Source organism: Dendrobium catenatum, unplaced genomic scaffold (genome assembly GCF_001605985.2).
Source record: "Dendrobium catenatum unplaced genomic scaffold, ASM160598v2 fragScaff_scaffold_1117, whole genome shotgun sequence".
Lineage (NCBI taxonomy): Eukaryota > Viridiplantae > Streptophyta > Magnoliopsida > Asparagales > Orchidaceae > Dendrobium > Dendrobium catenatum.
In genome coordinates, this window is record NW_021319579.1 from 1,657,505 (window position 1) to 1,670,756 (window position 13,252).

General features: G+C 34.3%; 1 protein-coding gene across 1 annotated transcript; it reads right to left on the minus strand.

The window, feature by feature from the left end:
• Nucleotides 1-6,984: 6,984 nt before the first annotated feature.
• Nucleotides 6,985-8,073, minus strand: LOC110113789. The gene is made up of 2 exons (XM_020846484.2): nucleotides 7,412-8,073; nucleotides 6,985-7,326 (listed from the first exon to the last, which is right to left on the minus strand). The coding sequence occupies exons 1-2, from the start codon at nucleotides 7,880-7,882 to the stop codon at nucleotides 7,285-7,287; spliced, it is 513 nt and encodes a 170-aa protein (XP_020702143.1). The 5' UTR covers nucleotides 7,883-8,073; the 3' UTR covers nucleotides 6,985-7,284.
• Nucleotides 8,074-13,252: the final 5,179 nt, after the last annotated feature.

The following is a 13,252-nucleotide window of genomic DNA, read 5'->3' on the forward strand; positions in this document are numbered from 1 at the left end:
GGAAAAATTTGTGTGGCTTATTTTGATGATATCTTTGTTTATAGCACTAACTTTTCATATCATATCAAGCACCTTGTTGACATCCTGCAACTACTTCAGCGGCATAAGCTTTATTTGAATCCGCATAAGTGTGAATTTGCTTCATCCAGTGTTCACTTTTTGGGATTTATTTTGTTTGCCAAGGGTGTTGAAGTAGACCAGAGGAAGGTTCAATCTAATCAGGACTAGCACATACCTCAGTCCTTATTTGAAGTTCGAAGCTTTCACGGACTAGCAAATTTAAATCGACGATTCATCAGAGGATTCAGTATCTTAGTGGCTCCACTTACTGACTGTTTGAAGGCTGGTAGTTTTAAATGGACCACAGCTCAACAAAACGGCTTTGACACCATTAAGGAGGCTCTTTACTCAGCTCCTGTTCTGGCATTGCCAAATTTTGAGAAGCCTTTTCACGTGGATACGGTTGCATCTTGGGTGGGGATCGGAGATGTTCTTTCTCAAGAGTCCAATCTAATAGAATTTTTTAGAGAGAAACTTAGTCCGGCAAGACAAAAGTGGTCAACTTATGAGTAAGAGCTCTACGCCGTAGTTAGAGCTTTAAAGCAGTGGAAGCATTATCTCCTACACTAGGATTTTGTGCTGTGCAACCACAATCAAGCTCTCCAATATATTAATAACCAGAAAAATATAAGCAGGATGCATGCTCGCTGGATTATTTTTCTTCAAAAATTCACATTTGTTCTACAACATAAGGTCGAGATGCTCAACAGGGTGGCAGATGCATGCACTTAGCCGACGGGCTGCCATGTTGATTCGTCTCCAAACTGAAATAACTGGACTCCAAGAAATGAAGACCCTCTATGCGGCTGATGAGGATTTCACAAGCTTCTGGGAGCAATGCATTTTTGGAAAGTCGTCTAGTGATTATAGCCTCCGCCATGGCTTTTTGTTTAAGGCTAATTGTCTTTGCATCCCAAAGTCATCCTGGTGCCAGTTCCTCATCAAAGAGTCCCATTGCGGAAGTTTAGCTGCACATGTGGGCAGGGACAGAACACTTACTCAACTTCAGGCACGATTTTATTGGCCTCATCTGAATCGGGATGTGTCTCAGTTTGTAGAAAGGTGTCCGGTTTGTCAAACCTACAAAGGCACATCCCAAAATACTGGATTGTGCATGCCCCTTCCCACGCCGGAATCCATTTGGGAAGATCTCAGCCTTGATTTTATTCTGGGTCTTCCGCGAACAAGGACCGGGGCGGACTCCATCATGGTGGTGGTGGATAGATTCTCCAAGATGGACCATTTTTTCCCTTGCAAAAAGACATTCGACGCTGTTCACATCGCCAAACATTTATTCAAAGAAAAAGTGAGCTTGCATGGGGTACCACGGAGCCTTACCTCCGACCGTGACGTTAAATTCATTAGTCACTTCTGGCGAGAATTGTGGAAGCGTCTTCACACGGAACTCAACCTCAGCTCCGCATACCATCCTCAAACTGATGGTCAGATCGAAGTGGTAAACCGCACTCTTGGTAATATGCTCCGCTGCTTTGTTCAAGATCATCCAAAGAAATGGGAAGAAATGCTAAGCCAGGATGAGTTTGCATTCAATTCGATGCCAAATCGATCAACCGGCCATTGCCCTTTCAACATCGTCTATACAAAGATGCCGAACCATCTGGTCGACGTCGCCGTGCTCCCAAAATGCCGCAGCACAGCTGTTGCACATGCCGCCAAGCAGTTCAAAAACATTGTTGACAGGGTACATGCTCAATTGACTGAATCCAACCTTAAGTACAAGCAGCAGGCTGATTCCCATAGGCGTTTCAAAAAATTTTATCCTGGAGATCTGGTAATGCTTCGTGTCCGAAGAGAACATTTTCCTACCGGAACATACACTAAGCACAATCCCAGATAAATCAGGCCCTTCCCTGTCTTAAGGAAAATAAATGACAATGTGTATGTCATTGATCTGTTAACTGACATTCAGACTTCGTCCACTTTCAATATGTCAGATATCCACCTCTACCATCCTCCTGATGATGCAAACACCATTTTAACCTCGCCGGAAGCGAGTTCTTCTGAAGACGGGGAGGCCTGATGAGAACTAATCTATTATGCAGGCACAAGATACCACACACTATGTTTCTTTTTGTTAGTTACCTAGTAGAGAGGGGCACTCATATATAAACACAAAAGGGCATTATACTGAATATATACAAAAAGAATTACTCTCTCAGAACTATTGTTCTATTGTTTTTGGTTTTCTAAGTTTCTTGCAGGTTCAGCTTCAGTGAATTGCGAGGTCCAAGCGACAACTTCTACGCGTGCAACGGGTGAGTTCTTCATATAAGGTTTGGTTCAAGGCAATTTGACCAAATTGGCTAATTTGGCCTAATAGTTTTACTTGAGTCAAATTGAGCCAAGTAAGCTAATTAGCCAATTTAAGCTTAATTAAGGCATTTAATCTCAAGCCACCTTTGATTAATTAATTAAAAGTTTTTAAATTTGGGCTTAGCTCAAATTTGTCAAATTAGCTAAACTGATCAATTTGGCCTAAGGGATCAATTTGGTTAAATTGTGTTTAGTTAGCCATTTGGCTAATTGAGAGAAATTCATGTATGGATTATTTAATGAAATTTTTCTAAGGCCTTAGGTTCAATTAATTTGACCAATTTTATGATTTTGGTTTGATAGGGTTAAATAAGTCCATTTGGGCTAAAATGGGTCAAAGGGTCTAATTGAATTCAACTGACCAAATTACTTTGAATGCCAATAATTATTATAATTAAATGCTTCTCATATTAGCAATTTTTTATGATTTCACATGAATCATATAAAGCATTGAATTTGCCAAAAATGAGTTAACTGTGTATAATTATGTTAAATAAAAATATCAATTTTATATTTAATATTTTTTTTAATAGTCCTAGAGTTTTTATTTATTTCTTTTACATTTTATGGTTACTATATATACATGCATCTAAACAAAATATATACATGCATTTAAGAGTTGTTTAGTTTGAAGTAAAATGGGTGTAAAATTTTTCAAATGTAAGGGTTTTGAAAATATCGGTGTTTAGTTTGAAGTAAGGAAATACAGAGTAAATGTTTGGTGTATTTAGAATGCATCATCTAATTCAATTTCGGTGAATATGAAATTCGTTAGGTTTGATCGATTTTCAAATACATCGTAATTTTTTTTCATTGTCGCCAGCTATCGCCACCAGCCATAATCTGCATCCACTTCCAATCACTGACCGCTGCCAAGTACTACCTATTAGGGGTGTCAATTTCGGGTCACGGGTCGGGTTCGGGTCGGACCCGGAACGGACCCGGGTTCAAACGGGTTGACCATAACCCGATTCTTAAGGCAATTTTTTAGTATAAAATTTTTAATTTTTGTACTAGAAGGCTGCTTTAGGAAGTAATAAGAAAGTTATCCCAAATGAAACCTTAATTTGAACTCTAAATGAATTTATTATGTTTTATTAAAAATATCATATGCTTCCAATTTTATCTTCTGCTCAAACATGAATTAGCCATTGGATACCCCTTTTCTGCTTTTCAAACCAAATTAAAATCATTTGTGTAATTGATTCTTCATTTGGGCCGATTTTTTTTTTTATTTTATAAAATAATTTTCAATAAATTTTTTTACTAAAAAATTGTTTTAAAAAGCAATAAGAAAGCCGTCCTAAACGACTCCTAAATGTTCAAAACATTTTTTTTTATTACTGGCACTTTACTTGTTTATATTCTCAAATATTGCTCGGTTAAATTGCTTACTGGTTAATGCGATATATGTTTATGTACTTAGCATAGCAGAGTAAGCTTTATATGAAGTGCTCATAGTGTTTCAAGATCTATTATAAGCATACATCTATTAAATTAAGCTTTGTTTGAGGACTTTTTATTAGGTCAGGACACCTGATGTAGCTCTACATCCGGAGACCAATAAAATGTCGCCACGTGCTCTTACTCTTTATCATGCGGCCCGACGACTTGACCCGTACTGGAACCCGGTATTACTATGTTTGTGTATTGTTAGGTATTGCTCGGTATTTGCATAGTATTGCTTGACAATAACGAGAAATATTGCTATTTCAAGACCAATACCGAGCAATACCTACCAATACGTAGCGATACCTGGCAAAACTGGGGTATTGCTCGGTATTGCTAAGTATTGGTCTTGATAGAATGGTATTTTTCGTTACCGAGCAATACCGAGCTATACCCTGGTTTGCACAAATCAGCTAATACATAGCAATATTGGGTTCCGGTCCGAGCTGGGTCGTCGGGCCGCGTGGTAAAGAGTAAGAGCACGTGGCAATATTTTATTGGCATCCGGATGTAGAGCTACGTCAGGTGTCCTAACCTAATAAAAGTTCTTGTTTGAGACAGTCTTCTTACTATTTTTTAAAGCAGTTTTATAGCACAACAAGTTTTTGAACTTGAAATTTTTGTTAAAAAAAGCTGCTTTAGAAAGCAGGAAGAAAGTTGTATCAAAGGAACCCTTAGTTTCGATAGCTTTGATGTAAATTGATAGTTATTGATAGGTTATAAAAAGCAGCTTCCTATCATAGAAATTTCTGATAAATAATGAGAAACAGTAAGAAAACATCACTGAAATAAAATTTTAATGTATTTGTATATACTTATTTTAAAACATAAGTAATGATATTTTTTATAATGCAACTCTATTATTGAGCAGAAGGATTTCAAACCTAATACTAATTATTTGCATGGGTGGAGTCAAGCATTAGTGTTCCTTAGACCTTTTGGAGAGTTTTTTTTTTTTTTTTTTTTCTCACAATGGAATTGATGGAATTTGATCTTTATCCTCCAATTAATTACGATAAAAATAAATATAATTTTAGTTACATATTCAAATTTTTAATTTATTATAAATTATCATTTTTTTTAATATAAACTCTTATTTGAAGGCCAATTTAAGCTTTAAAAAACCTGGATTAATTAATTTTAAAAAATACAAGAAAAATATATAGAAAAAATTATAATTACGAAGATGCTTAGTGACCTTATTAATTGCAAATTCTTATATACTGACATAAAACTAAAATTTTTATGGGTGATTTAATATTTTTAATTTTTAAATAACAAAAAAACTAGGAGATTTATATGCTTAATTATGATAAAATTATTATTCAACTTAAAATATTTATAAAAGATTACAAAGGCAGCTTCATGTAGATCCTATATGTTTATATTTACCAATATAATGCTATAATATCTAAGGCTTCTTAGGACGACTTTCTTACTGCTTCTTAAAGCAGCTTTTTAGTATAAGATTTTAATCTGTTTACTAGAAATTTATGTCAAGAAACAGTAAGAAAGCCGTCCCAAATGAAACCTAAAGTTTCGTTTGGGACGACTTTCTTATTGCTTTATGAAATAGTTTTTTAGTATAACTTTTTTTAGTTCAAGAAAATTTTGTATTAAAAAGTTGCTTTAGAAAGTAGCAAGAAAGCCGTCCCAAACGAAGATTAAATCACATTAAAAAAAATTTTAATTTCAGGATATTCTAATGCAAAACACATCATAACGAGGCTTCGTTTTGGACAACTTTCTTATTGCTTTCTAAAACAATTTTTTAGTACCAAATATTCTAATTAAAAAAAATTTAATTAAAACAAAATTTTAAAAAGCATTAAGAAAGTTGTCCCAAACGAACCCTGAGTTTGATTCTTTGAAATTGGTGTAATTCAATATATTATATATTAGAGCATTTCCAACCGAACGTCAAACGAGCGTATGTTGTCGTTCGGTCGCTCCAGCCGAACGCCAAATCTTCCGCCATTTTACTTGTGGGTGAACAGTGAGACGCCAATATTGGCGTCCCACCGTTCACCTACGCTATTTTGCACTCTCAACCGGAAAACGCGTGAAAGGGAGAAGGATCGTTACGTTCGCAGAAGTACATAAAATGACGTCCGATTGGAGCAGCACCATGACATTTTGGAAGTTTGCTGTATTTTGCCGTGAAAAATGGAGTTCTGCATTAGAGATGCCCTTAGGCCAATCTTAAAGCAAATCGATTAGCTTTGCTTATGATAAAGTTATTATTCAACTTAAAATATTTATAAAAAACTACAACGACAGCTTCATGTAGATCCTATATCATTATATTTACCAATATAATGCTATAATATCTAAGGCTTCTTAAGATGATTTTTTTACTGTTTCTTAAAACAACTTTTTAGTACAAAACTTTTAATCTGTTTATTAGAAATTTACTTCAAGAAACAGTAAGAAAGCCATCCCAAATGAAACCTAAAGCTTCGTTTGTGACAGCTTTCTTATTGCTTTATGAAGTATTTTTTTAGTATAACTTTTTTTAGTTCAAGAAATTTGTACTAAAAAGTTGCTTTAGAAAGCAGTACGAAAGCTATCCTAAATGAAGATTAAGGCTTCATTTGGGGCAACTTTTTTAGTGCTTCTTAAAGTAGTTTTTTAATATAAAAAATTAAATTTTTGTATTAAGAAGTGTTTTCAAGAAGCAGTAAGAAAGACGTCCCAAATGAAGCCTAAATCACATTAATTTTTTTTTTTTTAATTTCAGGATATTCTAATGCAAAACACATCATAATGAGGTTTCGTTTTGGACAACTTTTTTATTGCTTCCTAAAACAATTTTTTAGTACCAAAAATTCTAATTCAAGAAAATTTTAACTAAAATACTATTTTAAAAAGCATTAAGAAAATTGTCCCAAACGAAACCTGAATTTGATTCTTTAAAATTGGTGTAATTCAATATATTATATATTACACCAATCTTAAGGCAAATCAATTAGCTTTGAAGCCTATCTTAAGATCTAAAGATATAAAAATTACAAAGATTTAATATATATAAATTATAACCAATTAACTCATTGAAAATAAAATTCACATTTTCAATATCATTTAATAATTAAAATAATATATAAATAAACAAATAATGTAAACATAAAATATACAAATATATAAGAAATGTAAATCCTTTATATTTTAACGGAAATTACAGCCATCAAACCCAACTGCTCTTCCTTTCAGCGTTTTCCCTCTCGAGCTTCTGGACGATCTCTTCGGCTTCCCTGCAGAGAACTCCGGCGAGACCGAAACGCGGCCAAAATTTGATCTCTGTACCACATCGCAAGCACACAGACTCAATATACACAAACACACCTCAGCTTCAGAAATCGAATCAACCCTAGCAGCGATCCCTAACGCCCTGCTCACAGCGAATGAAAGGAAGAACTCTCTCCAGACTCCACACATTGGAATTCATACCACTGCCCTCACGCCATCTTCCTCATCGCGATCACGCTGCTCCAATCCATTAATCGATCAGCAGAAATGGATATCGAGTGAGATCGAGGGAAAAAGGGGAATGTAAGGGGAATTTGAGTACCTGAAGAATTCGGTCGCGGCAAGTAGGGCAGCAATCGGGAGGAGTCTCGAAGAGGGAGAGGGAAAACTGTTTGTAGATAACACCGACGTCGAAGTAGATGACACCAGTACTGGGGATATCAACGCGGATAACTCGAACAGGGAACCAGAGGAAGAGCTCCTTTGCCGTGACGCCGGAGATGGCGGCGATCTGGCCGTATGAGAGAGTTCCGGTGACGTTGCGCTCGTAGCGGATCGCCGTTTCGAACTTCACCGTGCATTCCTCCGGAAAATGCACCTCGAATCGGCCATCGTTGCCTATGCGGAAGTCTTGGATGCCTTTAGGGAAAAGTCCGATCGGGAGACCGTGCAGGCGGAGAACTTCGTAAGCGCTCGTCGGTGTCTCCAGTGATGCATCTCCCGTGTGTACGGCGGAGACGGAGAGGAGGAAGAGGAGGGTGGAGAGAAGACGAAAAGGGCTTCGGTCGAGCATCCTGGACGAGGTTGGCCTCCCTCTTCTGTTAAAATCTTGCAGAAAAGTTTCAGCGGAGGAATCAGAGGAGAGAGAGAGAGAGAGAGAGAGAGAGAGAGGTGGAGAGAACAATTATTGATGTGAGGAAGGGTGGGGACGAAGGAGGCGGGACCCACCTCTGCCCTCCAATTGTAACTTACTAACGCCTCGCTAATTCCGTGTTCCCGATGGTTTCTGTTTGACTATCGTATTTTAGGAAATGAAAAAATAATTACATCTTCACTGAATTTTAATCATAATAAATATAAATCATTAATTTATAATATTTTTTATTCATATTTAAATAATATTAAATTATGTTATATATATATATATATATATATAAGTGCTTAGACTAAATGTCCTCTTTTTTGACTTGTTTATTAAATGGGTCGGTCATGTAACCTATTTTGACACTCATATATCATAGTTTTATGGATTGATAAATTTAGACTTTACTTTTTATAGTGGAATAATATTGAAATCATTTAATTTATTTTAAATTAAATATAAAATAAAAAATTAATTAAAATTATATTACATTGGTAAAAATATCCTTGAAGTTGACGAAGAATAACGGTCAATTACTAATATTGAATCGATTTTCATGCATTAATATTCTGTCGGTGGATAAGTTGAAAAATAAATCTTATATTTATTTATTTAGAGGTTTTAAGAAAATAATTCCTTGAATAACTGTGATTTTTTTATTTTTTTATTTTGGGTCACTATTATTATTATTATTATTATTATTTTAAATTTAAGATCTACAAAGCTTTCTTTTGCTCACCTTATAAAGATTTATATTAATTAATGTTTTAATCATTTTTTTAAAGAACAATTCATCAACAAAAATCTAAGTGCATTAAGCTTTGTGATTGTAATATCATTTAGAGAAAAATAATTCGAATAATTCTCAATTATAATCAGTTTTTTTTTATATATTGAGCATTTTTAGTTGATGCACAATGAAATAAAAGAATGACCTAATAAAATAAAGGGGGATTTACATATATATCACTTTATTTCATGCTATTTATATTAGGGGTGTCAAAAATTGACACGACTCAAAATCCGATTCAGACCTGACTCATAAAAAATTAGATTCGGGTGAACCCATTTGTAAAACGGCTCTGGTTCGGGTTTAGATTTTTTACATGTATGAAAAATGAGTCGGGTTCGAGTTGAATCAAAAACTAACGGTTCGACCTGGCTAATCCGGCTAACTCATGACCTTGACCTTCGGCCTACGACAGGACCTGCTCTAGGGCGACCCGTTTATGCCCCGATCAAATCGGGATTGATCCAAACCTGACTCGTTGACCCAAATTGACATCCTTAATTTACATATTTAACATTTAAAATTTTAAAATTTACATATTTAACATATTTAACATTTAAAAATTTATAAGATATTATGTGTGATAAGAATAAAATATATGAGTGATATATTTAATATTAAAATTTTATATGAATGAGATATTAAATATATAAATAATATTAAATAAAATAGTATGCACGCAAATTTCCTTAAAATAAAATAGAACTCACATCATGTACATGAAAAAAAAAAACCTTTCAAGAATAGAAAGAAAGAAAAAAAGACACGTAATTTCCCTCAATAAAAAGACACGTGGGAAAGAGTCAGCTTCAAAAGTCGTGCCATCGGGCTTCCCACCGGTGGCGATTGCGCCGGTCCGGCGCAATCGCTTGCATGAAACTTTGGGATACGTTTGGCTTTAGTGTGACATCGTATCGTCAAATCGGCACAGGCGAATATCTTATATGATAAACTTTTATCACTTTTCAGCGCCGGAGAGGTGTTCGAGATATGGGCTGTTTTGATTGGTTGAAGATGGAATACAGAGTACAGTGAAATATATGATATGCTGGAAAATATTTTAACACAACTCTCCTTGGCCTATTGGTTGAGAGCTTAGGCTTCCAACTAAGAGGTTCAAAGTTCGAGTTCATGTGTATGTGTTGTGTGTGTGAATTTGCCTTAAATGGCCTAAATGTCCCAAAAAAAAAAAATATTTTAAAAATTAAATATAATGCATTTATAATATTTAATATTATTTAGATGAATATAAGTTATTATTATTTATTTGATTTGAAGTAAAATGAATATAATATAACTGATGATGTTCTAGTCTCACCTTTTCTTTGATTGCAATTTCATCTTTAATGTTATCAAAAACTTGCTCCCCTGGATGAATTCCCAGTTGTTGAAACCAAATATATATCAAGTTTATGACAGCATTTATGAGCAAAGTATTAACAATCAGCTGAAACTTTATTACTTGCTCTCTGTCTTTGCCTATGTTTACCACCTTTGGAGAGCTAGAAACGAGCGGTTGTATGGTGAAATTATTGATAGTCAGGAGACGGTTACTGTCAAGATTAGAAAAATTATATTTCTCAAACTCATGGCTGGATGCATTTCTGAGTTCCTAGGTGTGCTGGAAGTCCTATGGACTTTGTTCCTAAAGTTCTTGCTACTGGGTTTCTTGCAAGCTGTTTTTGAGGCGCCTGTAAATTTTGTCGAGAATGCAGGTAGCCTGAATGGGATTTTTGAAAGGACAATGATGAATGCTGATCTTTTCAGCTACCCCTTGGATGGTCATTTTGACAACCATGGGTTCTTCGTTCTGGCCAGACCCGATCGAGAAACAGTCCAATTCCTGACGCCAGAACGTCCTGAGTCCTTTAGGCTTATGCCTTAGCGGTCCTTTTGGTCTTGTATTTTGCTTCTTTAGAACTCCTAATCTCTGTTTTTAGATTAGGAGTTATAGTTTATGCTTTTTACATTACTTGTATTCTTTTTCATATATGAAAGGGCTTTGCCCCAAAAATTCCCAAAAAAAAAAAAATGAATATAATATAAATTATAAATAGGATGATGATCGATAGCTGACAACTACTGAGAATGCTAATTGCAAGAGGTGGTGATGACGGGTTGTTACCGAGAGTGGTGGTTAGTGGCAATTGACAGAAGTGGTAGATGATGATGGTGGACGCGATGATCATGGCAAGCGACATGCTACATGTAGTGGTCGATGATGCATGGTGGATTCATACGACAGTAAAGGGTGGTGTTATGAAGCGGCAACGACAACTAATAATGATTGCGATAATGATAGAGAATCTACAGTGTATTTGAAAAAAATAACAAATCTAGAGCTATTTCCAAATAAACCAAAATTGAATTAGAGGGTGAATTTAAGATACTTCAATTTTAGTTTGCATTTCTTTTACTTCAAACCAAACACCAATATTTTTAAAACCTAGACATTTGAAATGCTTTACACCTGATACATAACAAAAAACTGTCTTGATTAAGCACAAATTTTCAGGCATATTCAAGTTCATAACTTGCAATATTAAATTCGGGACAATTCGAACTTCGATTTCAACAAACTTATAATCAAACCGAGCATCTCAAGGATGCGTGCCCAACGACATTAAAATCGGTCCAATCTAAGTCCAAATGAGTCAAACTCAATGGACCGAAGAATATTTAGAATGTTCAAAGCATTAATTGGATGACTAAATGATATTTAGATATGACATTATCCTAGTCAAATCGAGTGGCTTGACTATAAGAATCCAACGATCCCAAGATCGCTTAATTCTAACATCATTAAGACACTTATATGCTTGAAAAATACTCTATGATTGATGGAATCAATATGGGTTATCTGATGGAGCACTCCGAACATACCTTAGATCTTTTATATATTTACAGAGAGTGGCACTCACAAAGATCTATAAGTAGGCCATACTCGCTCCAAGAGAGGGACCTTTTATTGGAGATGGACGATGGAGGCATTAGCCTACGATGTAATCAGAATTAAATGGAAAACAACTGAATTCAGAATACATCAAAAATAAACTACGAAATTTGTAATTAACCAAAAGTTTACTCCACTTATCTTTTTCATCAAATCAAACACCCCAATTTTTATAATATTTATATTTGGAATACTTCACACTGCCTTTTTATTAAACCAAACAATCTCTTAGAAAGTATTATTATTTTTATTTAAAATATACCAAAAGCATTTATTATACATGGTGTATGGAAGTAGGCTAATTTGAGCTCATTTAAATAGTGTTTTGCTCAATTTATTTAATAAATAAGAAAAAATATATTTATATTTGGCCTAATATAAGTTATTTTGGAATATTATATATTTTTGACAACATAAATAATTATAAAATATATATCATCATATGTGGTGAACATCTCTCTCTCCTTGTTTTTATTCTTTTTATGACTCTTTGTGGTCTCCACTCTCCATTATTTATTTTATCTTTTTGTTTGTTTCCCTAACATCTATTTCTCCTTTCTTCTTCTTCTTCATTCTTCTTCTTATTTTTACAAAGAAATTATATTGCTTATGAATGAAAATATAAGTTGCTCGACCTGATCTTATTCTTTTGTGGTTCTTGTTGAAGATGAGGACTTCCTTAATTTGGAGGACTTCCAAAATTACTAAAGTTGTTATTATAAAGACAAATTGCTTGCAATAATGCTATTTTATTTTAGTACTTCTTCTTTGAATTTCTTACTTAGAAATTTCTTCAACTTTAATGTTATTGTGATTGTCTTAGAATTATGTTAAAATCAACTGCAATAAGTCTTTTTCATTTGTTAGTTACTTTACTTTTGCAACAATTTTTGAACTTAGAGTTAAATTGACCTAAAAATTATTCTTCCACTTTTATTCTCTTAGATCCCTTTTGCAATAATTTATTAGGGTTTATTTTAATTATATTTTATGATTGTGATTAGGGGCATGTGTCAATTATGAATAACAGATTGGGTCTGAGTTTGACTTGACATGAAATTGCTTGTCTCGAATCCAACCCGTTTTTTTTTTTTCTTTTTTTGAAAGCTCATAACAATGGCAACCAGGTGTCACGTTAGGATCTACATTGAAAGAATTGCATATATTTAGGATTTTAAAGGAGTCGAGTAGTAGCCTTATCGAGCTCGACTCGTCAGCTAGAAAATTGGCTCAAACTTGAGCTCGAGCTCCAATCGAGCCCAACAAATGAACTTGAACTCAACTCGTCGTTTAACTTCTCGGCCAAAAGCTCGACTCTGAAAGTTTTTTTTTTTTTTAATTTTTTTTTTGAAGTGGCAGCATAAGTTTTTTTTTTTCTTTTTTATTTTTAGCTTGTAGAAGAGTTGCAGTAGTTGCTGCAGCGTGATAAGGTTTTTAATTTTTATTTTTTTGGGAGAAGTGCTACGACAGATTTGGGAAGAAGAATTTTTTTTTTTTTAATAGAAGTAACAAGATATGGTGTAGAAAAGCAGCATAATAAATACATTATAATATTTTT

Excerpts from the sequence above, each read along its gene's own strand:
- LOC110113789 (XM_020846484.2), bottom strand. The coding sequence starts at position 7,882 with ATGCTCGACCGAAGCCCTTTTCGTCTTCTCTCCACCCTCCTCTTCCTC. Across the intron at positions 7,327-7,411 it reads GCCGCGACCGAATTCTTCAG|CGTGATCGCGATGAGGAAGA; the intron begins GTACTCAAATTC and ends GGATTGGAGCAG.